Here is a 26,538-nt window from a genome sequence, read left to right on the forward strand (position 1 = left end):
TAGTATTTGAAAAGTGTTTCCAGTGTAAATTTATTTTAATTACAGATTTAACAAAATAATCTCTTATACGGAAACACAAGTTCAGAGAAGTTCAGACATCTTAAACCAGCCCACATCTTTCAGACGAACAGTGATTACAGGCCTGTACAAAAAATATATTCAAGTGTTGATTGATTATTTTTTGGGGGATTTAATTTTCACCTTAAATCTGGCTTAAAAATAAAGACAGTTCAGATTAATAAAAAAAAAAAAAAAAAGGAACAGGCTACGTTTGTTTTACTCTGCTTAATAAGTTATTTCAAGTGTGAGCACAGTGATGCAGTGACATAAAAATAATACATTTCTCCTTCTTAGTAAACACATTTAATTATAAAACAAAGGAATGTTGACAGTAAGGAGCGTTTGTATTCATTGGGACAAGTTAATCCACTGTCTCCCGTGGATATTTACATACATCTTTACTGTAACCATTTGGAATACTACAGTATGGATGAGTATTACCCACCAAGTGAAACACATCACACCCTGTATGAGCCCATCATAAATACATTTTAAGGGAAACCCCATAAAAAGACAATGCAAAAATTCCTGATTTCAAACAAATGGTCCAATTAAAATGTCTTAAATACTCACAGGAATGTAAACATTGTGTTTTCCTTTTTGAAAGAAGATTAACCACTTTCTCTCTTATGGTTTTCACTGCATGATCTGTGATAGCTGTCCCTGAATGCACTAGATCCTCTTAGTGATACTACTCTGCTCATTGGAATGACGTGTTGCTCCTGGGTAGTCCATGGTCACTCCTTTACCAGCTGGAGTCAAAAACCTTCTTGCACATGTTTGAGTTCTCCTGGTGAAGAGGGAATTCAGAGCCCGGGACAAGCTGCTTCTTGCTCTTGCTTGACACAACGCTCTTCCCTGATGACAAGCTCTCATACTTGGTCAGGTATTCACTGAAAACAAAGCATCAAAAACAGACAATGAGGTTTCGGTAAAGCTAATCCAACAGTTAATAACTGCAAGTATTGGGAAACTCAGAAAAGCTGGGTAAAAGTAATAATGGTGATCTCATTTTAAGGTAGCAATAAGGTGAAATTATGAAGTAAACAGAGTATTAGTACAAAATAAAGTAACATACTAACAGCAGTTATAGCAACATTATATAGTAATATTTGTATAAAAATGGTGAAAAAGGGGCATTACTGGGCTAATAAAGGGTTAAGTGGGTTATATAACTAATTTATTTCATATTGGCTACTGCATAATGATTTCAGAAACTAATGAATCTATGACTATATCATAATATCACACAGTATGGTATAGTAGCATCATAAAATCGACTGTTATCTCATGGAATTATTACTCCACTATTATCATATTACCCAGCTGTAATCTAAAGGACAGTCTCGCAGTACCTGACAGGGAAGGTCGTTTTGTCCATCTGCATGCAAACCAGGAAGGGATATTCAGAAAACTGGACGGTGGTGATGAAGTCCAGTGATGCCTCAGTTTCAAAGCTGACCTCCACACCAGCTCTCATGAAGTCCATGTCCACCGTAACGTTGCCAGTAACCACTAATGCGGCCCTGAAATCATAAGCAAGTAAAAAGACAATTTCAAATCAGACCAAAAGACAGAGGCAAGACTGTGAAAATAATGTTTTTCCATGTAAGATTACTGACTTCTATTTATTGCTATAACGGTATTCCAGCATGTGAATAAATGGTGTGAAAAGACACTTGTTTGAACTAAACAAGAATTCATCAACTTTGAAATAGAGTCACGTGATTATACATGAATCGTATAGTATCTTATGCAGCTGTTTAATTACTGTTTTTTTAACAAACCCTTATCCCTCAACTAGCAAGCATAGTGTGAAACAAAACAGTCAGTTGATTGCAGTTGATTATCCCTTTTTCTGAGGTGTTTTGATATACAAACTGTAATTGCTTCTAGCCAATGAGAAGCCATCATTTCCGCTAGCCTTTCATCACTATAGTCTCTATGTTGTGATGAAGAATTTGAGCCACACAGTTTGTATCAGTGGCTAGAAAGCATGTTTAGGCAGAGAAACAGTTTAACTAAATAGTTACAAATCCTCCTTTTTTTTCTTTAAATGTTTCAAACCAAAGTTGGTGCCAACCAGTTTAAAAATCCAACCTCTTTAACTTTGCCTGCAGAAACAGGCCTTGGCAAACATGCCAGCGTGGTTTGTTCTGCTTCTATAGATAGCCTGCCAGTCTATTATCAGAGTGGAAGAGGTACAACTATGCTGATCCATTCACCTGCCTCTGCCATTCCCCCCTCTACACATGGATCAAATCGTCCTGAAGTCTAACAGTGATTGGAAAGGGGGAAATAAAACTACAAATATGGAACCTCTTTCATTTCTATTCAAGCATATTTTAGTTTGTCATGATGCTGTTCCAAAAAATGGATATAACACACGACATCAATTATAGAGGTTCTGATTAAAAGTAATGTTGTCTTTCCTTTTTTGTGAAGGCAACATGGGAATATACAAAAACTGCACAGAAAAATGACTACCTAATTGAGGAGTAATTCTAAGGCACTTGGACACTGTTTGGTTCCAGTTTGCTGTTGTAGTGCTTACAACTTCATCTAAGTCTGGATACCAACATTTTTTTGTTGACTTACTTGAGGGCTAAAAACATTCTTTCCAGTGTCCAGTTTTGCAGTAACCCTGACCCCTTACTCTGAAACCACACTGAATTTAAATGTAACAAAGATCTGTGGCCTTGCTCATCTAAAGCCTGTTTCATCACCACCTGCCAAGAGTCAGCCGATGCATGCATGATGATGATGTGCTCCATTTTCAGCCGCTACTGTTGTGTGTTGACTGTCATGTTGTTAAAATAGAGAACCAGACAGAACTGACGTCATATCTACACAAACCTACAAACGAGACAGGCGTAAAGCACAATACTGGAGAGGGTCCAACATGCCGCTGGAACAAATGAATCAGGCAACACTTATAGACCATCTAAAGCTCACTTGAATGGAACATCAGAGAGAGCTATTTGCAGTGTGGTGATATCGCTTCTAAACTTCTAAAACCACTTTCCTTTCTGTCACAAAAGGTTCATTTCTAAGAATGGCCTCTATCACAATGACCTTTGCCTGGCCGGTGTATTACATCATACTGTGCATAAAGTACATACAGTACAAACATACTCTGAGATAATTTAACATTTCATGGTTTGCACTCAAGACTGTGACCTATTTTTAATGTACATAATTATGTTACATAACATATTTTCTAAGGCCCCAGTCTGGCTATGTACCAATAACATCTGTGGTAGCTGTTTAAGTACTGTCTCTCCTCTGTACCTGTTGTTGACACTGGTCTTGGACTCCCTGTACCACAGACTGATCTCCATGCCTCCAGAGATGTCAATGGCCAACCCTCCTTGGAACTCTGCGCTCGCCTTCAGCCCAGACTGCAGCTGGATCACCTGGTGGAAACATAAATATAGACATAAGGTTGGACAATGGAAGACTTGGTTACACTGGACCCCTTGATGAATGAGCTACATTCTATTCCTTTATTTCTAAGCATAAGTTAAACAAAATGTCCAAGTACTTTAGCTACAGCATAAGACAAATGATATGTCACATCCTTGTATCAGTTGTACTTCTTTGAACCTTGTTAACACTTCGGTAAAAGGTCACATATTATGCAAAATACACTTTACCATGTTTTTGTCCCTAGCCTGTCTACAAACCCCTCAATTATAAGAAAAGCCCATTATCTCCGCCTTTTCCTGGCTCCACTTTTCAGAAAAATTCTGCTCTCTGAGGCGGCCTTCTCACCATAAACAACTGGGCATGGTGCAAGAAAGCCCAAACCAAACAAGCCCTTTCAGAGGGGCTTGGAAGTCATTCACTATCTGTTTGTGTACACATACTGGATGCATATGGCAGAGTGAACCAGTCCTGAAGTCTGCATAACAAACGTTTGCTGGGTCACTGTCTTAAAATGGCTTACATGTAATGTACATGCGGCTTACCTCAGAGTGATCAGTCAGCAGGATGAGTCCCTTCACTACATTCATGGGCTCCCCGGTCATGGAGAACATTTTGGACATGAGGTCACTGTAACCCTTGAAGAAAGTGACTGGTCGAAGCTGGACGTCAAAAAGTAGAGCAGACATCCCAGCGAACGATTCCAAGTCTCCCTCTCCCTCATCAGGTGTGGCAGCAATCAGTGACTCCAGACCCTGAGCCTCAATGGCAACCTGGAGGAAAGGAAGAATCCTCAGGTGAGTCCAAATCAGCATTTTGGTAGTTCATTACTTTTAATAAAGAATAATAGGACAAGTCATTTGTATGGCAAATATCACATTATGAAGGCAATTTAATGTTTTTGTTGAATCAAACTACTTCAAAACAGTAAATTTAGTATAAATATTACAGTAATTTATTTTGCTTTTCATTCTTTCATTCTGTGTTACCTGTAATCCATGTAGCATTGCTCCTTTACTAGCACCATAAATATTCATGTTGCTTCTCCTCAGGATCCCGGAGCCTGAGTACAGGATGTCCAAACTGTATGTCGAGGTTACATCAGCAGATTCTGTGGGGAAGAGTTTTAAACTACTCAGTCAGTATGCATACAACTTGTAATGTTATTTATTTCGATAATTGCTTTAATGGTAACGATAGGATAATGCACAATGATGGCTTTGAAGTCCAGCCGAAATGTAACAAACAACCTAAATGTCAATGGAATTTTTTTTTATCAACAATTTCTTTGTTCCATTATAGAATCTTAATCCTGAAGAATATTTTTGCATGATTCTGTTTAAGATATGAGATGAGGGTTGATTACTCACGTGCCATGAATCCAGAGTATGCAGACGATGACCCAACCTTTGAAAAGCGGTCGTAATTGTGGGAATTCATATCCTTCATAGCTTGTGTTATAACTTTGCTGAAAAATGAAAACAGAAATTGATATTACAAAGATGATAGAAATTTGTTTTGCCAAAATCTTAAAAAATAAAATTCTGCCAGACGAAGTTCTTGTATTGGTTAGTGCACAACTATGAAATCTTAAAAAGCAAAGTTGCCTTGTCTTTTGGTTTGTCATCTGATAACACACCTTGCGGGCAGCTGGAAACGGAGGATGTCCTGGATCTTGGACAGCATGTATTTGTTCATTTCATGAGGCAGGTTTCCGATAGACAAAAGCAGATTCTTGACCTCGGTGTATGAAGGGTTGCTGCTGAGGATGACATCAGCAGCCGCAGCTCTCACATTTTTCTCATAGATCCGTCGGTTCTGGTGGTAAACCCTGTTCACTGTGTGTTTAACCTACAAAAGACATAAACATTGGTTTCACTTCTGTACTACTTCTCTTCAACAAACTGTTAAAATGAGTAACATCAAATCAGATGATGTGATTATCATGTACACCATGGCTTACCTCTTCGGTCATAAGATCTGAGTTGTATCTCTGCAGGGCAGTGAGGGCGATGGTGCTGTAAGCTCCAACCTCTGACTCAGCGTATTTGGTAAAGATGGGAATGGCCTCAGGAAGCATGGAGTTCTTCAGAGCCAGGAGATACATCTGGACCTCAGACTCCACCTGGGTGCTGTCAGGACCGACTAAAATCATCTCCTTCACCTGCTCCACCGTCTGAAAGGTAAACACACAGCAGAGAGTCATCAGTCAGCTCATGGATTCATTTCAACATGGTTTACTTTTACAGAACATTGTACATGCTCTACTCTAATGTGGGCACTGCGTTTTTGTGCAACTTGGCATTTATTTTCTTTCTTTCTTTCTTTTTATTAATTTTTTATCTTCTTGAAAGCTCACCGGTAAGTTGCAGCCTCCTTTCTGACACAGCTTATGGACCAGGGCTCCCATAATGATCACCACTGACTCTTTGATGTCAGTACTGCCGATCTTTCCCTTGGAAATATCCTTAAAAAAAACAAAAAAAACATTAACATTCAATGCTGGTGTATCATTAAAATATAATATGACTTTGTTTGGGAGACTTATTTTAAGGAGTTTAATTTCTTAATAATAAGACGTGTTTAAAATCTTTAATTTTATTCAATTGGTTGAATTTAACCTATTCAGGATAAAGACTATGCTTTGCTAGTTAAAAGGCATACATCATGTCTTGTGACCATTTTGGGTACATTTTGCAAACTCTGGTTTTCACGAGATGACACTTACCAGCAGAGCCCGGAGCATCCTCTCGTTGGGATGCGAAGCGAAGCCACATGCGTAGAGAAACCTCTCCTGCAGAACGAAACCCTTAGCATCGGTGAAGTTAAGGAACTCAAGCATGGCATCCAGAGACGCAACAGTCTGGGAGGAGGTCACTGCATCCACCACCTGAGGTCTGATACCAACCGGAAGAAAGAACATCCAGCGACGGTCGGTTAATCTTGTTGTTTACTGACATTCTGTCAAGTTCAGACATATTTAAAGAAACTGGCGAGTGATGGACTCTGAGGGTCAGTTTAGATGGAGTAAATGAGGAGCCTGCTTACAGAGATGTCTTGCTGGCACTCTTCAGCACTTTGAGGATCTCGTCCTTGGACGCCTTCCTAATGCTCTGGATGAGAGCCAGGAAGCTGCGAGGAGCCGTGGCTTTGGACAGGCTCGCCGGCTCCAGCTGCTTCTGTAGAGCCTGCCAATGTTCAAAAAGCTAAGAGGAAGAACATAGGGGAGAGGGGATTAGAGGACATATCATTTTATAGTACACAAATATACAGTATCAATTTACCAATAGTGTTATTTAGGGGCCTTCTTGGAATATTGACAACTCGGACCTTTATGCTCTGAAAACGACCAGCACTTACTGCACTGGCCATTAAATTACTGAATGCATGGTCTCAGTTTTCCTGTGTAAAGACAGTGTGGTTTTATCCTTAAATAAGGAGGGTTTGTTATTTACAAGTTATGATTAGTTATGATTGTCTTCAGTTTCCCCACTGTCTCCAGTCTCCCAGATCTCAGCATTTTCTTTGATGAGTTTATTATTAGAGACAGAAAGGATGGTAAAAACATACAAACAGGGCTAAAGTTGTAATAAACAGAATTATTCCTTGAAAAGGAAAATGTTGCAAGGATCTTCTTATTATTGCTTATATTATGGCACTATATCATGGTAAATTAAGGCAGGGACATGCCACCATGAAATCGTTATGTCTGTAACCCATACACTGTACCTGGTGGTTAAACAGACAAACTTAAGCGTGACTTAAAGTAGTCTTGTTGGCAGCACTGTGAGGCTGTAGAATCTGCTAAATGCTAACGCTAACAAATTGATATGATCAAAAAATCAGAATGTTAACATGCTGATATTATAAATGTATAGTGGTTACAATGATAAACACAATGATTGAAATGTTATCACTAAAAGTACAGTTGTGGATGACTACTTTGGTTTGACAGGCCTTTGGTGATAAAACCAAAATGTTTTTGGCAAACAGAAAACTTCACTTTTACTCCTTTACTAGACATTTTTAGGAATCAAGAAAACAAGTGATTAGGATTTATCTAGATCTGGAAATGAGTGTCTGTACATATTTTTATGGCCAACCATCCAAAATTTTCAAGACAATTCAGTCTGGATCCTAAATTTGAACCGTGTGATTTACTGAAGAGAACTTAAAAGGTTCAACAGAAACATTAGAACTGGAAAGTCTGTATGAAACTTTCTATTCAGGACTAATTTGAAGAAGAACAAAATACAGCCAACCAAAAGCTGGACCAACACTACCATCCATAGATGTGTTTGTGTAGTAAATGTTAGCTTAAAGGTGAACAGGTACTCACTGATGGGCAGCCCTTGCACTGTGATTTGACCTTTTCAGCAATGATGCCAACAGCTGCCAGTTTGGGATCAATTGACTTGACAACACCAGACACATCTTTTCCTGCAGCCTCCAGCGGTCCACCCTCAACGCCTACCAACGTCAGGGTTTGCCTGTGAAGTAAGACATTAACTATTTGAAGGTGTGCCTATACTACCACATGGAGGCACACATGAAGTGTTAGTTGAAGCCTTTACCTGGACATGACTTTGGCTGCAGCAGATCTGCGAGAGTTCACAGCTAGTGAATGTGTTTCTTCAGCAGAGGCGGAGCGGATGAAACCATCTTCAAAAGTGAATGTTGTAACAGAACTGGACTTCCTGCTCACACCCAAGACCTGAAAACAGAAACCCGTATAGATGTGTTTAATTGGCTTAGATTTCAGCCACGCTATTTGGTCTAAACGTGGTCATACCTGGCTGTGTGTGGTGAATCCTGTCTCTGGGGTCTTGCACGTCTCCGGGTTCTTGGTTCTCGTCACTTGACCTTTGGCTGCCTTGTACTCGACTGTGCACCTTCCTGACACGTCGTTCTGTTCCAAACACATTAAGGGTTTTCACATAAGCAACATGTTTTAAAAATACTGGAAGGAATGTTTCCAGAGTATTATCAAGAGATTTACCTCAATAACCTTCCCAGTGTTGAGCTGTACTTGCATCAAGCTGGCCAGTCCTCTTTTAAGGTTCTTGATGGTTGCAGGTTCGGACCGGTAGCTGTAAAATGCTTTCGTCTGAAGAAGAATTGTAAGAAAAAACATTTCAAAATGAATCCCCGACTTTTGTACATGGAACAAGACATACAGTATCTGGGAGCTCGAGTAGAATATTGCCTTATTCTACACCTCTTACTTATTTGACAGATTTCTTTATGACCTGATTGAGGTCAGGCCAATCGTAAAAGTTTATCCAATATGAGGCACCATTGAGGCATGTGTGTACCTGTTGTGTTGAACTTGAATCAACATGAACTGTTTGTAAGTATTAGCAGTTTAACCAAGCAGCCTACTGACACGCTCTGATTGGTTGTACCATCCAGAGGCTTTTACTTTGCACCTGTTCATAATGAACTGAGTGTTTCCAGTTGTATCCACACTTGTATGATGCTGTCAGTCTAATGCTGTGTAGTAATGCATACCAAAGCAGCAGATAAAGCAGAGAGTAAGGCAAGCGGCACACAATGTCGTACGTGCTGCTGCACACAAAGCCCTTCAGGGTGTCAGCTTTCCATCACACACTTGAGAACACAGACATGTGTGCTCGGCGATGACATCATACACTATTTTCATTATATATGCTTTGAAGTGCAGATCAAGAGCAAACCAGAATACTTTTGTATTAGCGCTTTCAATTTTTCTAAAGAGTCTTTCTCAACCTGGCTACATTATGTCACCTTTAAAAATATCCTGAGTCCACATCACTGCACTGACCAGCATAACAGATGAGTCAGCTGTGTGTTTACATGTGTTTATGCTATCATATTAAATAATGGAACTGAAGCTGTCAAATTAGCTCGCATCATCTTGGGAAATATCATATCACTGTGTACCAAACAGTTTTCCTAATGAGACTGCAGTTTGGCTCAACACTCTCTGTCTTGATCCTGAGTGCAGAAAACAGCCTATGACATCATCTTACTGCGTCTTCTATGGTATGTTATTTATCTTAGGTGCTCAGCCATAATATCAGCTAGAACCACCATAAATAGATTGCTACTTTTGACGACTTTTGGTGCTTTGGTACACTGATCCGCTCTGTTTGACCATCCAAAGGCTCATTTTCCAACTTTAAACTCTGCGAAAAACTTTCTTTTTTTTTTTTATTATAAATGTTTAATTCTTCCCTTCTTATTTTCAGCTGATCTACACCAGATAAAGTTACAGATTTACTTTTGAATTATCACCATAAACTATTGCAGACCTGGCATAATTTGAAGACCAAAATCATGGTTACAGCAACTAATTGCATCTCTTCATAAATATGCCCCGAGCATTTACGGCATTACTGGATCAACAAATGATCAAAATCTAAAAAAAATGCTGATAATGTTCTCACTCCTACTAGCAGTAGCAATCAACCCTTTATGGATGTTGATTCAGTAAGCTGAAAACACAAATGTTATCTGAACCTGCTGACCTTTGTACACATACATATTTGACGGTATTTCCCCTGCCAGCATCATCACACTTCCACTATGAGTGACTAATCCTAGTCGCACACAACTGACTTTTTAACAATACTTCTGCAAGAATCTCTCAGGATTACAAAATCGCACATTGACTTCAAACAACAATGAACCTACGCCCATTTTTACCAAATATCTTCCATTTAAGATAATACGGATAAAAACCAACAAATAGGGTTGTTGTCATTTATTAGGAGTACTCTCTACTTACGCATCCTCTTCACTACCAATGATCTAAACGTATTTCACAAGTGTCAAAAGAGTCAATGCTTAAGTTCTTACCTTTCCATTTCTTAGATGCACCAAGAAAGGTTTGCTCAGAGCTGCTAGATTGGTCTTCCCCAAAACACTTTCTGTTGTGGATCCATGGAGGACGTTCTTCTTCTGTGATTTACGCGACACATTCTCAATCCTCACATTTGAGATCTAAGGAAGAGACGATAAGTAATGTGAGCCAAAGCATGCACCTCTTTTGGCTGGATATTATTCATTCATTTTCAACAAACCACCAGCTGTAATGAATGAAAGAAAGCACACAACAAGCTTTATCGTGACAAATATGGTATGGATCATTTGACTCTCAAATAATTCATTTGATGACATTTTTTTTTAAATATACGGCAAATGAACATCACGTGTTTGGGCTGACGTACCGCCAGTTGAATGAGTTGGTCATCTTTGCTGCTGGGATCTCTCCACACTAGGTTGACGTCCACATCGCTTGAGATCCTGTAGCCGGCGCCTTCCTTGTTTGATCCCCTGATTCTGTCCACCAGCACATCGGTGGTGTAGCTGAATTTGTACAGCCGGTCGTTGTTCAGTCGGGGTCCAGCAGCAGCAGCACCTGAGAAAACACAAGACACACAGCTGGTGAGCAAACAAGAGTGGAGAAAGTGATGAACAATAAGACTACAGACTGTTATCATACTGCAGTGTGAATATTCTGTCTTATATTTACTTATTACACCACTGCTTTAATTATAAATATCAGCTAATATAAACCTGAAACTTGATATCCTCATCCATCCTAGTGAGTATTCAGTTGTCCAAATTTTAGTCAGTGTTAGTCTGAGATTTGAACTTTAAGCATCGGCGTGTTGTCCTAAGGAACAGGTGATGGATATTTTGAAGATAAAGTGGAAATTTGGTTTGCTTCTTACTTTTTTTTAAAGTTTCTATTCAGGAGCAAACTCTCAAAATCTCAGATGTCCACACTTGTGATAAGCAAATAGCTGCACAACACGGGGATAGTTTTCAACTTTGTCCACACTTTTAAATACCTTGCAATCAGTGATAACATAAACTTGTCAAGGAGCTCAAACAAGCAGACTTGAAAACTTGAATTTAGGCCATTTTTAACTGGTGGTGAGTCAAAAAGGTCTTATGAATAGGAATCTACCAAAGTCGTTACCAGGAATGCTGTTGTACTTGCTTATGACAAGACAAAATGGTCATATTTTCCATTATCATATGTGACGCTCAACTTAGTTGACAACCTCTGGTCAGATGTCCTCTGAAAAGTTGTGTTTAAGCTCAGTTTTCCAACAGTTCAAGTATTGATTGACTTTTCCCCCCCCAAAGAAGAATATCCTCTAAACATGCAAAGCTTTCTTATCTTTCATTTTCTTTTTTGTTTCATCTACAGAGAAAAACAGTCTGTGGATAGACCGTGTTAAGGTGATTAAATCAGCAACCTTTTAACAAGGCGTGTTCATCATGAGTAAAAGAAGATAAAAATCTCTGCTGTGCTGCATTTGTGACAAGCTAAGCTCTGTTAGATATGACAGCAGGCAACAAGGGAGGACAGACTGACGTGTCAGTATTTGATTTCATGACCGGTCATACACCAGAGTTCAACAAATTCAAGCTTCTGTTCTGGGTCACTTTGTCTTTAGTCAACCACTGTCTGAGACCAAAATACTACCAGAAGTTATTTATGTCTAATACTATCAATCAATGGTGACATCAAGCTATGACAATGAACAAGACCTTGACATTGTGGACTTTGTAACATCACGTAGCATGATCTACAATCATTTTCATTCATGATTTAGTCCCTGAGGCAAAATAAAAGAGGCTTTTCACTTTCAATATCATAAAAAAAAAAAAAAAAACTCTCCAACTTGTCCTGAAGCCACCAGAGTACAGCAAAGTTTCAGTTTGAGCTGGTGACATTTTCTACAAGTTGAGGAATAGGTATATGTTCTTGTCTGAAATACATTCACTCTGCATTTAAGCCTATCACATAATCTTGCAATTCATTTCTTCTGACAAACATTCCCCTACATCACGCTGTCAACAACACAACAGTCCCCCCACCCACTTACCTCTGACAGAGACGGATGAGGCTACACAAAGCAGGAACACGAGCAGAGTGAACATTGTGCGTCCTCTCTCTCTGCAGCCAGAAGAAATCGACACAGAAACACAGTCAGGTGCCGAAGAGGCTCTGAAAGGCCAAAAAAAAAGAAAGGCAAAGCAGCTCCGAGCTTCTCCTATTATGTTTTTATCGGAGGGGAGGGCAGACTCCAAACTCCACGTACGAGATAACTCTTCAATCATTAACCGGAAGAGCACTGATTTGACAGCAACTACTAGGCTTACTATAATGAGAGAGATGCGACCAGGCCCCTTTTTTAATGCAGGGAGCAACCATGACATTGCTTGATCAGTGAATGGGATTATGTGATTGATTCGTTTGATCAAGACAATCAAGTGAGACTCTCCAGTTTGAGTAGGCTATAGGTTTATAGTAGTCTGTATCATGCACCGATTACTCATTGCAGAAAGATAACCTACTATAATGCTGGGGAAAAAATTAGCCTTACTAATTAAGTAGGCTACAAAATAGCGTTTGATATTTACCGAGAGGAGGCAAAGAGACGTCCTCATGAGGCACCTTTCACCTATTTTCATTTTGGGATGAATAGTTCCTTCTTTGTCGTTGTGTCTTGGGTGGCTTTTGGAGGAAATGGGCAGTCTGTAGTCAAACCAGCCCATAGCTCAAATTACGGTATCTCAGGGGAGTCCCAAAGTGCAGCACATTTTAGGTAAAGCAATGAGGACACTTTGTCGATAGAAAAACCCTGATAAGTCTATTGGGTTTGCTTTTTAGACTTACCAGGAATACTGATTTTTTATTTTTTTTTAAGTTCACAATAGGCTCCATTAATTAGTGTTTGTAGTTAAACTTTCCCAAATTCACTCTGTATGATCATAGAGACATCTACACATACTAGTTTGTATGGGTGGGTGTGGTAAGGGGGGGGAACTGTCAGTGGTAGTTTAACATGATGGCACAATTCATCTCTATCATCAGCAGAAATCAACTGCTTTACACTCATTCTTCTATTTTCATGTAGATTAAATTATAATCAATACTGTTCTCTGTCTTCTCTCTTATGTTAAACCTATCACCCTAAAGAAGCTTTCCTTTTACATCAGCAACAGTGCCTATAGACCTGCATTGTTTGTTTTTCATTGAACCCATCCTTCGCTCGGATTACTTCAGTTGTTGGGGAGCTTCTGGGTCGTGCAGGAGGTACAAAATGAGAGCAGATGTGCAAATGTGGTGCAAAAATCAGAGCTACGACCCAGGTGAACTGGCCCTTAATCACCAATAGGCTATCAATGTAGCTGTAGAGTGAGAAACTCTTGGCTACAAATTAATTAAAAAAATAAGCACAGCACTAGTATAGCTAAAGCGCAAGTGATGTAACAGAGCGGGAAAACACCCAGCTACAAATCCTACAGTTTCTCAAATAAGTCAATTCTATAAAGACTCTTATAGGTTTTACGTTTTTGGCTGTATTGAGGTATAGCCTATGTAACTTTGTTTCTCACCAGTAGCCCCCACAAGGATGTTAACTGTGAGAGGGAGAAAATGCTCCGTCATCTATAATCAGTTTGTCATGCGTGTTTCATAAAATATGTATGCAGCAGCATAGAATAGGTTAAAAAAAAAAGTTTAAATGTTATAATTTAAAACCAATGTCAACTAAGTGAAAAGTTAGCCCAAAAGAATCAAAAGTGCACTTTCTCAATATGCTAAAGAGTGGCTCTGGGTCTGATATTGTAGTTGGCCTCTACCGTTTTGCACAGTTATGTTGGTGTAAAATTATCTTTCACAAAAATAACTTATCGTTTTTAAGATGTAGCCGCCAGGTAGTCGAGTAAGTTCTGGATAACACACATTATACTGTATGAACTACAGTACTTTGAGTAGGCCTATGTATCTGTTACTATCTCCTGAAGGTCATCCAGAGTAAAGCACATCAGTTCATTAAAGTGAGCATCCAGTGAGTGTTGGTGTTGGCCTGCTGGTACCGTCCTCCCCTGAGACCTTTAGCAGTGTGAAGTTTCTGGTGGTAAAACTTAAGTCTAGTAAACAAAAATCACATCTGCACTGTGTCTTCACAGATGGTTTGTATCTTCACTTCAGCGCACAGACATCTTCTGAGCTCTAATCAGATGATGATCCCCTTTCTTTCCTGAAGCTAGGAAACATCTCTATCAGTTGGGAAGCTGTTCTGTCAGGAGATAAAGCTTCTGGATATCGATGTCTAGCCTCGGGCGAGAGTCAGGAGCCGCTGCTGTGCTTCCCGTTGGACTCGGGATCCCAGATCTTCCACAGATAAAGTTGTAAAAAGTCATGACCTGTGACACACTGAAAGATTATTATTACATATTTTTCAGAGAAATTGGACATTAGGTTATCTCTACTTCTATATATTAACTTTAAAAAAAAGAAAGGGTTAGAAAGTAAACATAAATACTGCAAAAGAAATCTGTCCTGCTGAGTTGACAGTTTCACACAGATGGATAAACAGGAAACACACATTTCATGTTTTAATCATCCATATTACGCAGCAGTTATTAAAAAAAATATATGTTTGCTTGCATTAAATGGAAGTCTGAATGTGTTTGAAGTGAAAAGTGATTGCATCAGTAGAAACCAGTTTGCTGTTGTCCTCTAGCTAGAACAGGCTGGAAGTAACACTGAGGCATCGGTCCAAAGGTCACATCATAGGTCTGCAATCAATCCCCGATAACACAACAAACACATCCTCTTATCTCAGAGGGGTATCTAAACAACAAATGATGTGAGGTCTGTTGAGAGAAAAATATGCATGTAGCCCACTGATCTTTTTTTTATCTTTGACTTTCTCCTTTCATGATTGATAAAATTGACCAAAAAAATAACAGGTCAGTGACAATATCTTGACATTTTTCAGTGTATTACCAAATATGATATGTGTGTCCATCTAGAGAGTTGACAGACATGACGATTGGATACAAAACATATTTTTAGATTCATAATACTTCACCTTAAACCTTAAGTCTTTGTGTGGTTTTATGTGTGCGTGAAAGAAAAGACTGCTTCTGGCTGTCATGACCAGAGATGTGTTAGGGAGCATGCAGTTTTTCCTTTGACCAGCCCATTGCAGAATGCATTAGATGATTTTGTGACAGATAGCTAAAAAGCACAGAGAGAAATAAATCTCATCATCAGTGTCCGTGTTATGAAATAGGGATCAATGTAAAATAAAAACCTTTTGATTGAAGATATTTCTATTTTTTTTTTTTTTTTACATCAAATCCCATAACATAGCAATGTTTTAATTAAGTACATTGACTTGTGAAGATAACCGGAAGTACAGAACTGTTTTCCTGCCAGTGATTCCCCTGCAGGATCTTCACTGAGTATTACTTTCTTGTAACGAACACTAGATGTCGCTGTTGAGCAAATGTGTCACTAAAGCATAACTCATATGCAATGACGTCACGAGATTATATATATATATAGCGTTACCTTCTCATTAACTGCTTCACTAAAGAGCATTTTGACAGTGACGTAGAGGACATGTTACATAGCCAAACAACATTTGTAGTAGCATTCATTTAAAACTATTTACTAATTTTATTTTTGCAAAACCGTGCATCACTTACTCTGATAATGATTTTTTTAAGTTAATTTCGTTAAATCAAAGTCAGCTGCCCTCAAAAGTTTACAAAGAAAAACATTTATTCATATATATATTTACAACTTGTCACAGTTCAGTTATTTACAAGAACCAGGGGTACACAAAACAAAAGCAAAGTAATGAACAGGGGTACGAATATGGCACTGTGTGGTAAGAGAAAGTGTAATCAGTCAAAAACAATCATATAAAGTTTAAAGTGGAATAAAGAAGCTTTCATGTGAGGATGTTCACTTCAGTCAAATGCTGCTGTAGAGCCTTTGACCTTAAAGGACAAGCTGCAGTATGTGTGTGTATAACCTGCTGCAGGTTCACACTGCCTTTACATTTAAACGGCTTCTTGTACTTTCATGCAGGTCTATTAAAGGTTATAAAGTAAATGTGATGCGTTCAGGTCACGTCTCAAAAGAAAGATCCATAAGCTCTACCTCACAACTCTCATTCCAAGTGTGCTATGAAAAAGATGCTGATGAGAGAGCCTGAGTGATCTGCTTTCAAGTAATGTATATGTGTGTGTTTATGAAGGCTTTAAATCCTTTCTCTGTTCAGTTTAGTGCCGCCAAGCAGTTCCAGCATGCCATTCATCGAGCTTGTTACTTAATTTTTCCAGTGAAAACTTACAGATCAGAAAACACCTCCATCAAAAGTATCCCATCGATTTGGTGCATTTTCTCATAGAAACACTAAAGAATACTTCAAAAACAGAAGGAAATGAATGAACACTGACATTAAGAAAAGGTCATGTGCAAGTGACAGCACAACAATGAAATGTCCTGGAGCACAATCTCTATTAATCTGCTTTTGGACAAATGATCTGCCACCCTGGAGCATCGTATAGTTTTTTTTTTGTTTTTATTAAAGGAAAAGTGCCCCCTCTAGTGGCCACTGTGAGACTAACATAACAGTCTGTCATGACAGACACTGAGAGGCTGCGATGAGCTTCATCAGTCTAAATGAAGATTAAAGTGCTTAAGGCTGCTCTTCTGGTTTACTTCACTTTATCTGGACTTTTTTTCTTTTTTAAATGTCACTCCCAAGAACTGCATCCCTAAAAAGCTTACAACACCCACCGTTTATGATACTGCACGATATCACAGATGGAAATAAATCTGAAGTAAACTCTCTGTTGCTTCAAGAAGATTCAATTTCAACATTCAACAAAGTGCTAACCAGCCGATTCCCTCTAATCTAGTGACTATTTTACAAGTGTTTTAAAATACTCAACATTAATGAAACACGCTTAGGAGAGCCAATGTCCTACCAGTAGACAAAAGGCATGCAGTGCATTTCAAGCATCGCTCTTATCTTTGTACACGATCCCTTACATGCAGTGTTTGAAACTGCAGCTGTGAGACATATAAAATCAAAGCCCCGTTTCTGACAGAAGCACTTCCTCTGATAAAGATTAATCTTCCATAAGTCATCCCGTCTACAAGTCCAACGCCCCTCGTTTACTTCTTTACAGAATTTGTTCAACATTACATTTCTGAGGTGGTGCTTTTGTCCGAAATAGGGCCACAAATCACTCTAAAAATAACTCTAAATTTACTATTTATTTACATATGAGACTCTGTGTCTGGACACTTGAGTTGATTCATTTGTTTCCCTTCATTGCGGGCGTCCAAACTGTAGAGTCCTATGAGGAGGAAAAAACACCACAGGAGAATCAATGGAATGAATGGACATACAAAACCATATTTATAAACTACAACATGAGTGATGACTTCTAATCTTTCTTACCTGGTACATCCTTCTTGCTTTTGGAGATACTGCTGTGGTTTTAGGTAAATAAACTGGACCAAGAGAGACAAAGATTTCAGATCTGATGCATCATTACCAAAATATATTGTGCAAAAATTGCATCCAATTCACAATGAAGTAGTTCTGAGTGTTGCTGTCACTGGGCTACAGGCGAGTGAACAGTTTACGCAAATTATTATTTCTCTGCATGCTGGAGTCCTCACTGGGCAAATGTATTGCTGTATTTATTGGATGTTGACCTTGTTTGCTATTGAAGTGTTAGCATACTAACATCTAGTTAGCTAATTAGCAGTAAACAAAGTGTACACTTGCATGTATCTTATAATACATCAAGGGACTGAAACTCAAACTACAATATTCAACCTTACGCTTGAGCTAGAGAAAAGAAATCAGCATCATGGGACCATGAATGTCGTTGCCAAATTGTGTGTTAATACTGCTGGAAGATGTTCAGATATTTCACAAGAAAAAAATCAATGACCTGATGCTGTTGATAGATACAAGGGTTATGTATCACCAAAGTTATATTGTAATTACCGGTAATCCTCAGGGGAACATTAATGTTTGCATCAAAGGTCTGTGATCTATGCGATCTGTTTCACTCTGGCAACAAAAAATATTCCAACCGAGGTCAAACTAATTCACCAATTAACAACATTAAAGCAACACATTACAAGAATGGGTCCCTGTTTTGACTTGTGTCCCAAAAGGTCAACGCACCGTGTTGACAATGTGTACTCTCTACGTGTCTGCTGAGATGTGCTGAGAATATGAAACTAAGGCTGGTGAAGAAACAATGACCTCGAGTTCAAAGTCAAATGTTGCTCAATTGAAGAAACTGTTGCCACTTACCAACTCTCTCTCACTGCGTCAATATCGCTCACGAGGTTCTGTGCTAGACAGATGCCAAAAATCTAAAACAGAAAACACATTAATGTATTACACACACATGTTTAAGCTTGGAAGGGAGCAAATAACAAACTAAAGCTTTTGAATGTTTCTCACCTGTAGTAATGCAATCCCAATAAAGATGCCCGCCACCACCGTCAGGTTGTCTTGAAGCCACTTCTCAAACTGAGGAACGCAGCCTTTGATATAGATGAAGGTGCGCTGCTCTGAGTCCTGTCACAACACATTAAGATCAACACAAACTCTTATTATGTTCTTACAATGGTGACCAGATGAAATGTTCTGGCTTTGACTTCATCCTTCTTCTTCAAAGTTTTAGCTCTCACGGTAACTGGATTCAATCCTGCTGGGATTTATCTAAGACCACAACATTGTGTTTTTTTAATGGCAGCATATGATTCTCTTTTACATCCAGCGGCCTCCATATAAACACTTCATAATAAAATCCTTCTGTATTACTGTGACCTGCTTGTAAACACACACTCACTGTTTTCATGCTCTGACTCTTGTTAAAACTGGTTTACTCTGGCTTTTCCTCACATTTTAGGTCAAAGAAACAAACACAGCCTTTTCCTTACATTATGCTACCCTGGAGTAAGACCAAAGCTAACGATGGGGGAGGGGCTTCAATTCCCAGTGCATTTCTGCAGCATGAGTAATACCAAACAGCCCAAAGTGCTGATGGGGAGCCAGCTGCTGTGTTTCAGAGACTGCGAAGTTGGGATACACTGAAAGAGGAATATTGTACTCAGGGTGGAGTACCTCATGACATCATGCAGCCAAAACGAACCTGCCAGAGGCTAAAAAGGGAAACGCCAATTTCTGGTCCTCATTCTTTTTAATACTTCCAGATGAAAATCTCAATCTCTTTTATCGATGTACGTTTCTGTGAGCCACTTACCGTTTTCGCTCGAATGTCGTAGCCACACTGAGTGTTGATAACATCCTCCTGCAAAGAGAAACAAACCGGCTCATGTTTACAGTTTTCAAAAGGTAAATTCTTGTGAAATAAATACTTTCCCTGTGAGATCCATCAAGAACATCTGATTATGATTATGACGACATTGAAAGAGATGTTCTTGGAGGATGTAAAAACTTATGCTGCTTGTTTTTCAACTTTATTTTCATTTTTGCAGAAAATGAAAAAGTTAATCTACACGAGTACATATCCGGGCTCTTTACAGCCCCGGGAACACTTCTGTCCAGAATGTTATTGGAGTGTGTTTGGCCTCCAGATGTTTACCGGACCAAAATGAACCCAGTGAACTTAAACCTGTTAAAACAGACCTGCACTGAAGACAAGACAGTTCCAGACATTCAAATGTGAGCTTAAGACCTGACTTGATCTTGAATGCTGCGGGGCTTGACTTGCATCAGGTAGCCTATAATCGCCGCACAGGTTGTAAATGTAATCACTGGGGCTATGCATAAAAACACTCTTACCACAACTATCAACGCCATTCAAGGATCATAACCATCAGCAAGACAAATCCTGATTCATCCTTCTCTTTTTTGCCACTCGAATCAAAACAGATACATTCACTTTTTCCCGCTTTAGTCAAAGTGAATTTCTTGTTTTCTCTTGTTGTTTTTTTGTCTTAGCTAAAACCTGCGAGGTCAAAGTGCCAGTCTGAGGATCTCGTTATGGTATTTTTTTGGTTTAAATGTTGGTAATTTAACTATTTTAATTCGATTAGATGATAGTATAAGTAAATTATATACATATTATTTAAATCCTGAGTTACTTTCAGTGCACAGAAAGACTAAAAAAGATTTCTGCATTGAACTATTTTATAACAGTTCGGTTTCTGTCCTCTGAGAACATCATGTGTTATTTAACTCCTTTATTATATAACAATTTATCCACTTTTTTTCAAATAAAATGTTGCTCTATAAAGAGGATGACCTTGGTAGAACAGGATGTCCTGAGGTCAGCAGATAAAAAAAACAATCTTGTGCAACTTTCATTACAGTAAAGCTCTTCTGCTTTTTTGCTGAAGCAGAGCTCTGTCACTGCTCTGCACGGAGAGCAGCAGTGAGAGCATTTTTCTGGCCGAGGTCAAGATTACTCCTCCCAGCTGCTCTCAGACTTTTGCAGTGCTGGCAGAGTCAGAGAGGACTAAACACTGCGGCCTGGACGTCCTGCTGGAAAGCGGCCATGACAGTTGACTGCCCTGAGGCGGCCTTCTGGAGGACACAGATAACCACGCTATCTGTCACAGAGAAAACCTGCATGATTTCCTCTCACCGTACCAGCTCTTAAAAGTTTCAGCATGTTAGAAAAACACCTACTCAATCTGTACTCACACTGACAGACTTTAAAACGCCCATGTTACTCACAGGCTCGTTTGGTTTGACCATAAATCAGAAGAGTGGCAAGATTTTGGGAGGACATACCGCTGGATCTTTGGTGCAGCAGGAAAAGGGAACTCCACATTTCTCACGACTCGGGTTTGAATCTGTGCAGTTGAAGTAGATGTTCAAATTCCAGTCGTCGGCTCCAAAAGCTCCACAACACTCCCACTACAAGGTCAAACGGACAAGAATAACTCCTAACTTTATGTCAGCAATGTCTCACAGAAATCAAGCTGCAGTAAAAGCAACACTGGGCGGAAATCAGTACAGAAAACACTGTGCTCACATATTCCTGAGTGAAGTCTATCAGGTTCTGTAGATCGATGTCATCTCTGTAGGCCCGAATGTTGTTGTTAATAAAAAAGTTGAGCTGGTCCTTGATCCAATCTTTGAAGACAAACGCCAGGACTCCCGCAGTAAGCTCCAGGAAGAAGATGATACCCAGGAACACGGAGAACTGAAACCCATGATTCATAACTCATTGAATTCAACACAAATATTATTATGAGACTATTATGAGTGAAATTTAAAATCCTCAAGAAGCTGTAATTCTTTAATGAAGGAGCATACAAATTTGAGCAGGAAGGAGTTTTCTCGCAGTGCTCCGATGCATCCGGCGAAGCCGAGGATGAACATCACACCACCGACCACCAAGAAGAGCCAGACTGGATCAAACCCACCCAGGTCCGTGATGGACGAGATGTTGGAGAGCACACCCTGAAAACAGAGAGTGGGGTTAGAGGCTTAAAGGCGTTACAGTACAAAAGAAATCGTTTCAAATCCAGTTGGAGTTCACTTTATCTGGACGCATAATCAAAGCCGGTAAAATGACTCAGCCTTATGGACGTGAACACGATTAGCAAGTGTTCAAGCTACTCCTCTTCCTCTCAAAGCCGAATATTAAATAATGTGCAGGGCTAAAAGAAGAAGTCATTAATTACTAACTAGTTTGGCGATTGTTTCAAGGAAATGTCTTTTAAATATGTGCTTATTGTGTAGTCAGATAAGAAGACCAATTAAATATGAAGTTGGAGTCAAGACCCAGTTAGCTTAGCTTAACTTAAATCTAAGGGTAGCCGAAAACCGTCAAAAGGTAACATAACCGTCCTACTAGCAACTACAGACCCTCCGTTTTTGAACATGTTACAACCTGTCTTTTTAATTTGCACAGATAAAATAAAAACAAAGAGATGTGGGTTACTAGAGGTTACTTGAGTCGTGGCTAGTTACCCTACAAACGTTCCCTTTAGGATAAACCCGGACCGTAAATCTCCATAAACAACAGCTAACTTGTGTTTTACACTTCACACTGAGTGCGAACATGTTAAATATTGAGCTTTAGAGGAGCTAACAGGGTGGGTTTTAAAGAGAGGGGGCTAGCTAGCTCTTTCATTTTCTTGTGCTAAGCTAAGCTAATGCCCTACTGGTTTCAGTATTTACATGAGGATCTCACTTGAGAGGCTGAGACCTTCTAATGTCATCTCTTTGTGGGAAAGATTATCAGCCTATTTCCCAAAATGTGGCCATAATGACAATGATCATTTGATTTGTTCAACCATTTAAAAACAGGACTTTCTCTGTTTGTTATCATGTAAACTGAAACGCACTGGGTTTAGGACTGCAGGTCAAGAAGAGACAAAGAAACTTTCACTCTGGGCTTTAGAAAATTATAACTGATGAGTGTTGCTAGCTTCTAATATGTCATTGACTAAACAATGACTGAAGTAATGAACACAGTAATTACTTGATTCAGAAAAGACACAAATCTTAAAACGCAGCCAGATTTTTAGAAAAGAGCAATGATCTTAGAAATGAACCTGGTCTTTAAAGGTTACTCAGTGAAAGTGGAGAAACCTCTGTCCCCCCTTTTTACAACCCCTGGTCCATAATGCACAATGACTGAATCTGTGAAATGCATCAGATTGTCTGTGCTGTCCATTGTTCAGAAGGCGTCCCACCGGAAAGCATGACATTCCTTTCTGATTCAGTAAAGCCACAGGCGGCATGACAAGCAGAAAGACGGGTGCAAACAACAGGACCTGAATGTAAATGATTCGCTCACTATGTCAAGGTGTCCATATGTAAAAACGTAAAGATTCACATTATAAACTGTTTCACGTTCCATAAACTCACCTTCTCGCTCCACGCCCACAGCCCGATGCCGAGGAACGCAACTCCGAGGAACTAACAGAGAGTGAAAAGAAGAGGAATGAGGATTATTTCTCTGTGAATGCAACATGTAGTCATCCCACAGAAGCGCAGAGACAAACCGCACAGAGATTTTCCTGGCAGACTTCCATTCCCAAATATCTCTCATCTCAGTCTGCACGATCAGCGGGAGAGTCCCACATTAGAAGGCATCTTATAACAGCTTGAACACATTATCACTGTACACACGTTTACAACAGCAGTGTAAAGGTTGAGTGGTTTAAAAAGACGGTAATCAAGACAATCACAGCCTCTTTTCAAGGCTTTTTTTTTTTTAATATCCTCTGATGTTTCAGCTACTTGTCAACCTGAAGCAGCAACTTTGAGATTTCACTTCAGCGACTTTAAGAAGTGTTATGAATATGAACCAACCACTGAGATTGGGATCAAATAGAGTTTGAACCCTCAAATTCTACTGTACCTCTTTAACTCGTGAGTAATATGTAAAAATGTTTGATGGTCAAGTTTTGTTTTCTGAACTTAAATAGTAGGATGAGAGAAAAGATCCACACAACGACTCTTCATTACAGGTGAGGTAGAGCACAGGATGCATAGATAGAACGTCAGAGATCTTATGGGGGGGGGGCACGAGGCTCCGTCTGCTCTGAGGTTGTCAAAATAAGATCTGAACATATTCCCCAAAATCCTGATAAAACATGTGGTGGGAAGTTTATACCATGGTGTATAGGTAAGAACAAGTGTGTGTGGACCTATTTTGATAGAATGTTACCAATTGAAGCTGTTCAAATTGATGGTAATTTCGGACAGCACTGTATCAATATATATATTTTTTTCATGTGTGGGTCCTTGGGGGACGTCGGTGGGGAGAGAGGAAAAACGATTGGGAACCTCTGGTCTAGAATTTGCTTTTGTATTGATGATATTTTATTCATAGGATATAATCTGAATTTCATAAATTGCAAATACTGATCTTTATCTATCCTCTATTTTATTATTTCCTCAACTTGATAAAAAAAGTGATTCTAATGAAATGAATGATTCATAACAAAAAAAACAGGAAAATCCTACAACGACTGATGCTAAGATAACAAACATTATGGTTTTTTTTTTAAAAAGAACTATCTTTAGCCCATGTTGGAGCCTGGTTACAGACTGATCCTGCTTTAGGATTTTCTCCTCTTCATAAATATAAAACACTCTGCAGATTAACTAAGAGGACAGCGGAGCAGATGTTCCTGACACAGCTCACTTCCTCTCTTCATATATAAACGTTCGACGGGATCACGGGGTCACTGACGGCCTCAGTGAGGCCTGACAGGTGGTCCTCGTCTTCATCACTCTGACCTCCATAAAAGAACAAAAAATGTGCTCCACTCATTTCAAGACGGTGAGTGATAGGATGATACCATGAGAGCTTTAAAATCTGCATTAAGCATTTGAGATGTGTTTCAATGTTGCTGTACCTTTTATAAAGCTGATATTTTCCACAGATGATAATCTGATCTCTTTGACATGATAGGAACGGATGTGAAAGTCATAAAGGCTGAATTTGATGTAGCTGTCTCAGTCAGAGTCCAGGTACTGTTTATAAACTGATTGTCTGTCCAAACTTACCATCACACTTAAATAGTTACATAGGACATTGATCAGTAGTAACAGCTGTGTTTTTTACTATGAGCAGTCCACATGTCTGCTGTGAAGAAGGTGGGAACTGAATGAGCAGGACAGCTGTTCAGTTAGGTTGAATTTTTTGTAAAATAATGATAATGATGATGATGATAATGATGATACATAATAATAATAATTTCAGGAGTTGAATTCACTGGATTAGCCAAAGTTGAACAGTATCAGCTGAATATTTATCCAATAACATACAGTATAAGATAGCCCCAAGAAAGCTGTCATTTTTAACATTTCCGTTATATAAAAAAAAAAAAAAAACCTTAGCAAAAGATCTTTATAGTTCACTTTCTGGAATACTAATGCAGCTGTAATGATTTGACAATATATTGTTTAGTCAGTTCACAGAAAAGTAAGTTCATATATGATAATCTATTAATTGCAGTCATTTTTCCCAAAAATACGAAAGCGCTACTATTCAGCTTTTTAAAGAATATTCTGCTCTGCTTTGTCATTTATAATAATAAAGTCTTCTCAGGTGCTCTTAACGTGGCCATAAAAAGACATGAATGAGGTTATCATGTGGTTTGAACGACTAATTGAGGAAAGAAAAGTAACTCTAATCATGAATCTATGAACAGATGACCTTATAACCATGCCTTATCCTTAATAACCCTTCTTCTTCTTCTCCTCCATAGGGAACACTTAAAATAGCACCAACCAGTCTACAGCTGGTAACTGCAGGCGGAAAGGACACCCAGAAGTCCTGTCTGGTGTCACTGGTGATAACTCCAGATTACAACAACAAAAAAAAAAGGACAACAATCCGTACACGAGGATCATGAATGATAATGAATTATCTAATTATGACAGTCTGCTCCAGACATCTCTGACACTCACAATCACATCTTTCTTTCTGGTATGTCTTGATGTAAACACAGTGCGCTGCCACTCTCGCCGCTGCTGTCCACGCGAAAACAAAGCGTGCTGGCTGATAGGTGACAGTGGGGAGAACAAGTGCACAGCAAGCGTATGAGCTCACAGGGGTGGGAAATCATCGTTGTCTCCAATGAGAGACAACAGGAAGGGCAACAAAAGAAGAAGAAGAAAAGAAAAAAAAAAAACCCCACAGCCCTCACTGAATTAGAAAAAGGTGATGTTGATGGAGAACAAAAACATGTCCATGTCAGAGAATTCATCGGAGGCCTTGAATGTCTCAACAGCCAAACACGGGACTTACCCAGAATATGATGTTGAACCCGAAAATGAAATACTTGATGCAGCAGCTCACTTCATGAGCCTTGAAATGCTTCCCTGACATCATCTTTGAGGTCGCTTGTTCAGACGCCGCCCGCAGTCGGAGAAGGTTTCTGTTTTGACAGCCCGCTTATCGGGGCTGGAAAACACCTTCTTCTTTTTTTTCTTCTTTTTTTATTTGTGTCCCGGCTCCTCAAACGCGCTGTCAGTTGTTTTCACCGTCTCATTGTAAACATGGTCGTGTGTTTGTGTTGACAGACGAATCCGCAGGGGGGGGAAGAAAGCCCGCACAGTCTGCCACTGTCTGTCCAAATATCCAGCTATTCCTGGAGAGATTCTCCAAAAACGTGTCACAGTGAAATAGATCCACACAAGTCAACCAGATTAGAACCGACGGTCCGCTATCTGTCTATCTGACCCATTCTGTAGACATGGCTGTAGT

General features: G+C 39.3%; 2 protein-coding genes across 2 annotated transcripts; both read right to left on the minus strand.

The window, feature by feature from the left end:
* Positions 1-12,543, minus strand: mttp (microsomal triglyceride transfer protein). The gene is made up of 18 exons (XM_020643846.3): positions 12,372-12,543; positions 10,698-10,888; positions 10,327-10,470; positions 8,486-8,593; positions 8,279-8,395; positions 8,061-8,200; positions 7,826-7,976; positions 6,535-6,692; positions 6,215-6,383; positions 5,846-5,953; positions 5,450-5,662; positions 5,126-5,337; positions 4,857-4,954; positions 4,476-4,597; positions 4,032-4,259; positions 3,352-3,476; positions 1,416-1,586; positions 1-953 (listed from the first exon to the last, which is right to left on the minus strand). The coding sequence occupies exons 1-18, from the start codon at positions 12,424-12,426 to the stop codon at positions 806-808; spliced, it is 2,658 nt and encodes an 885-aa protein (XP_020499502.2). The 5' UTR covers positions 12,427-12,543; the 3' UTR covers positions 1-805.
* Positions 12,544-16,051: 3,508 nt separating this feature from the next.
* On the minus strand, positions 16,052-26,538 carry LOC109991536 (tetraspanin-5). The gene is made up of 10 exons (XM_020643851.3): positions 26,080-26,538; positions 23,184-23,234; positions 21,621-21,767; positions 21,337-21,507; positions 21,093-21,218; positions 19,597-19,644; positions 18,792-18,908; positions 18,639-18,700; positions 17,766-17,818; positions 16,052-17,661 (listed from the first exon to the last, which is right to left on the minus strand). Exons 1-9 carry the CDS (start codon positions 26,161-26,163, stop codon positions 17,806-17,808), a joined length of 819 nt encoding a protein of 272 aa, XP_020499507.1. The 5' UTR covers positions 26,164-26,538; the 3' UTR covers positions 16,052-17,661; positions 17,766-17,805.

The sequence above is a fragment of the Labrus bergylta genome, chromosome 1, assembly GCF_963930695.1.
Source record: "Labrus bergylta chromosome 1, fLabBer1.1, whole genome shotgun sequence".
NCBI classification, from domain to species: domain Eukaryota; kingdom Metazoa; phylum Chordata; class Actinopteri; order Labriformes; family Labridae; genus Labrus; species Labrus bergylta.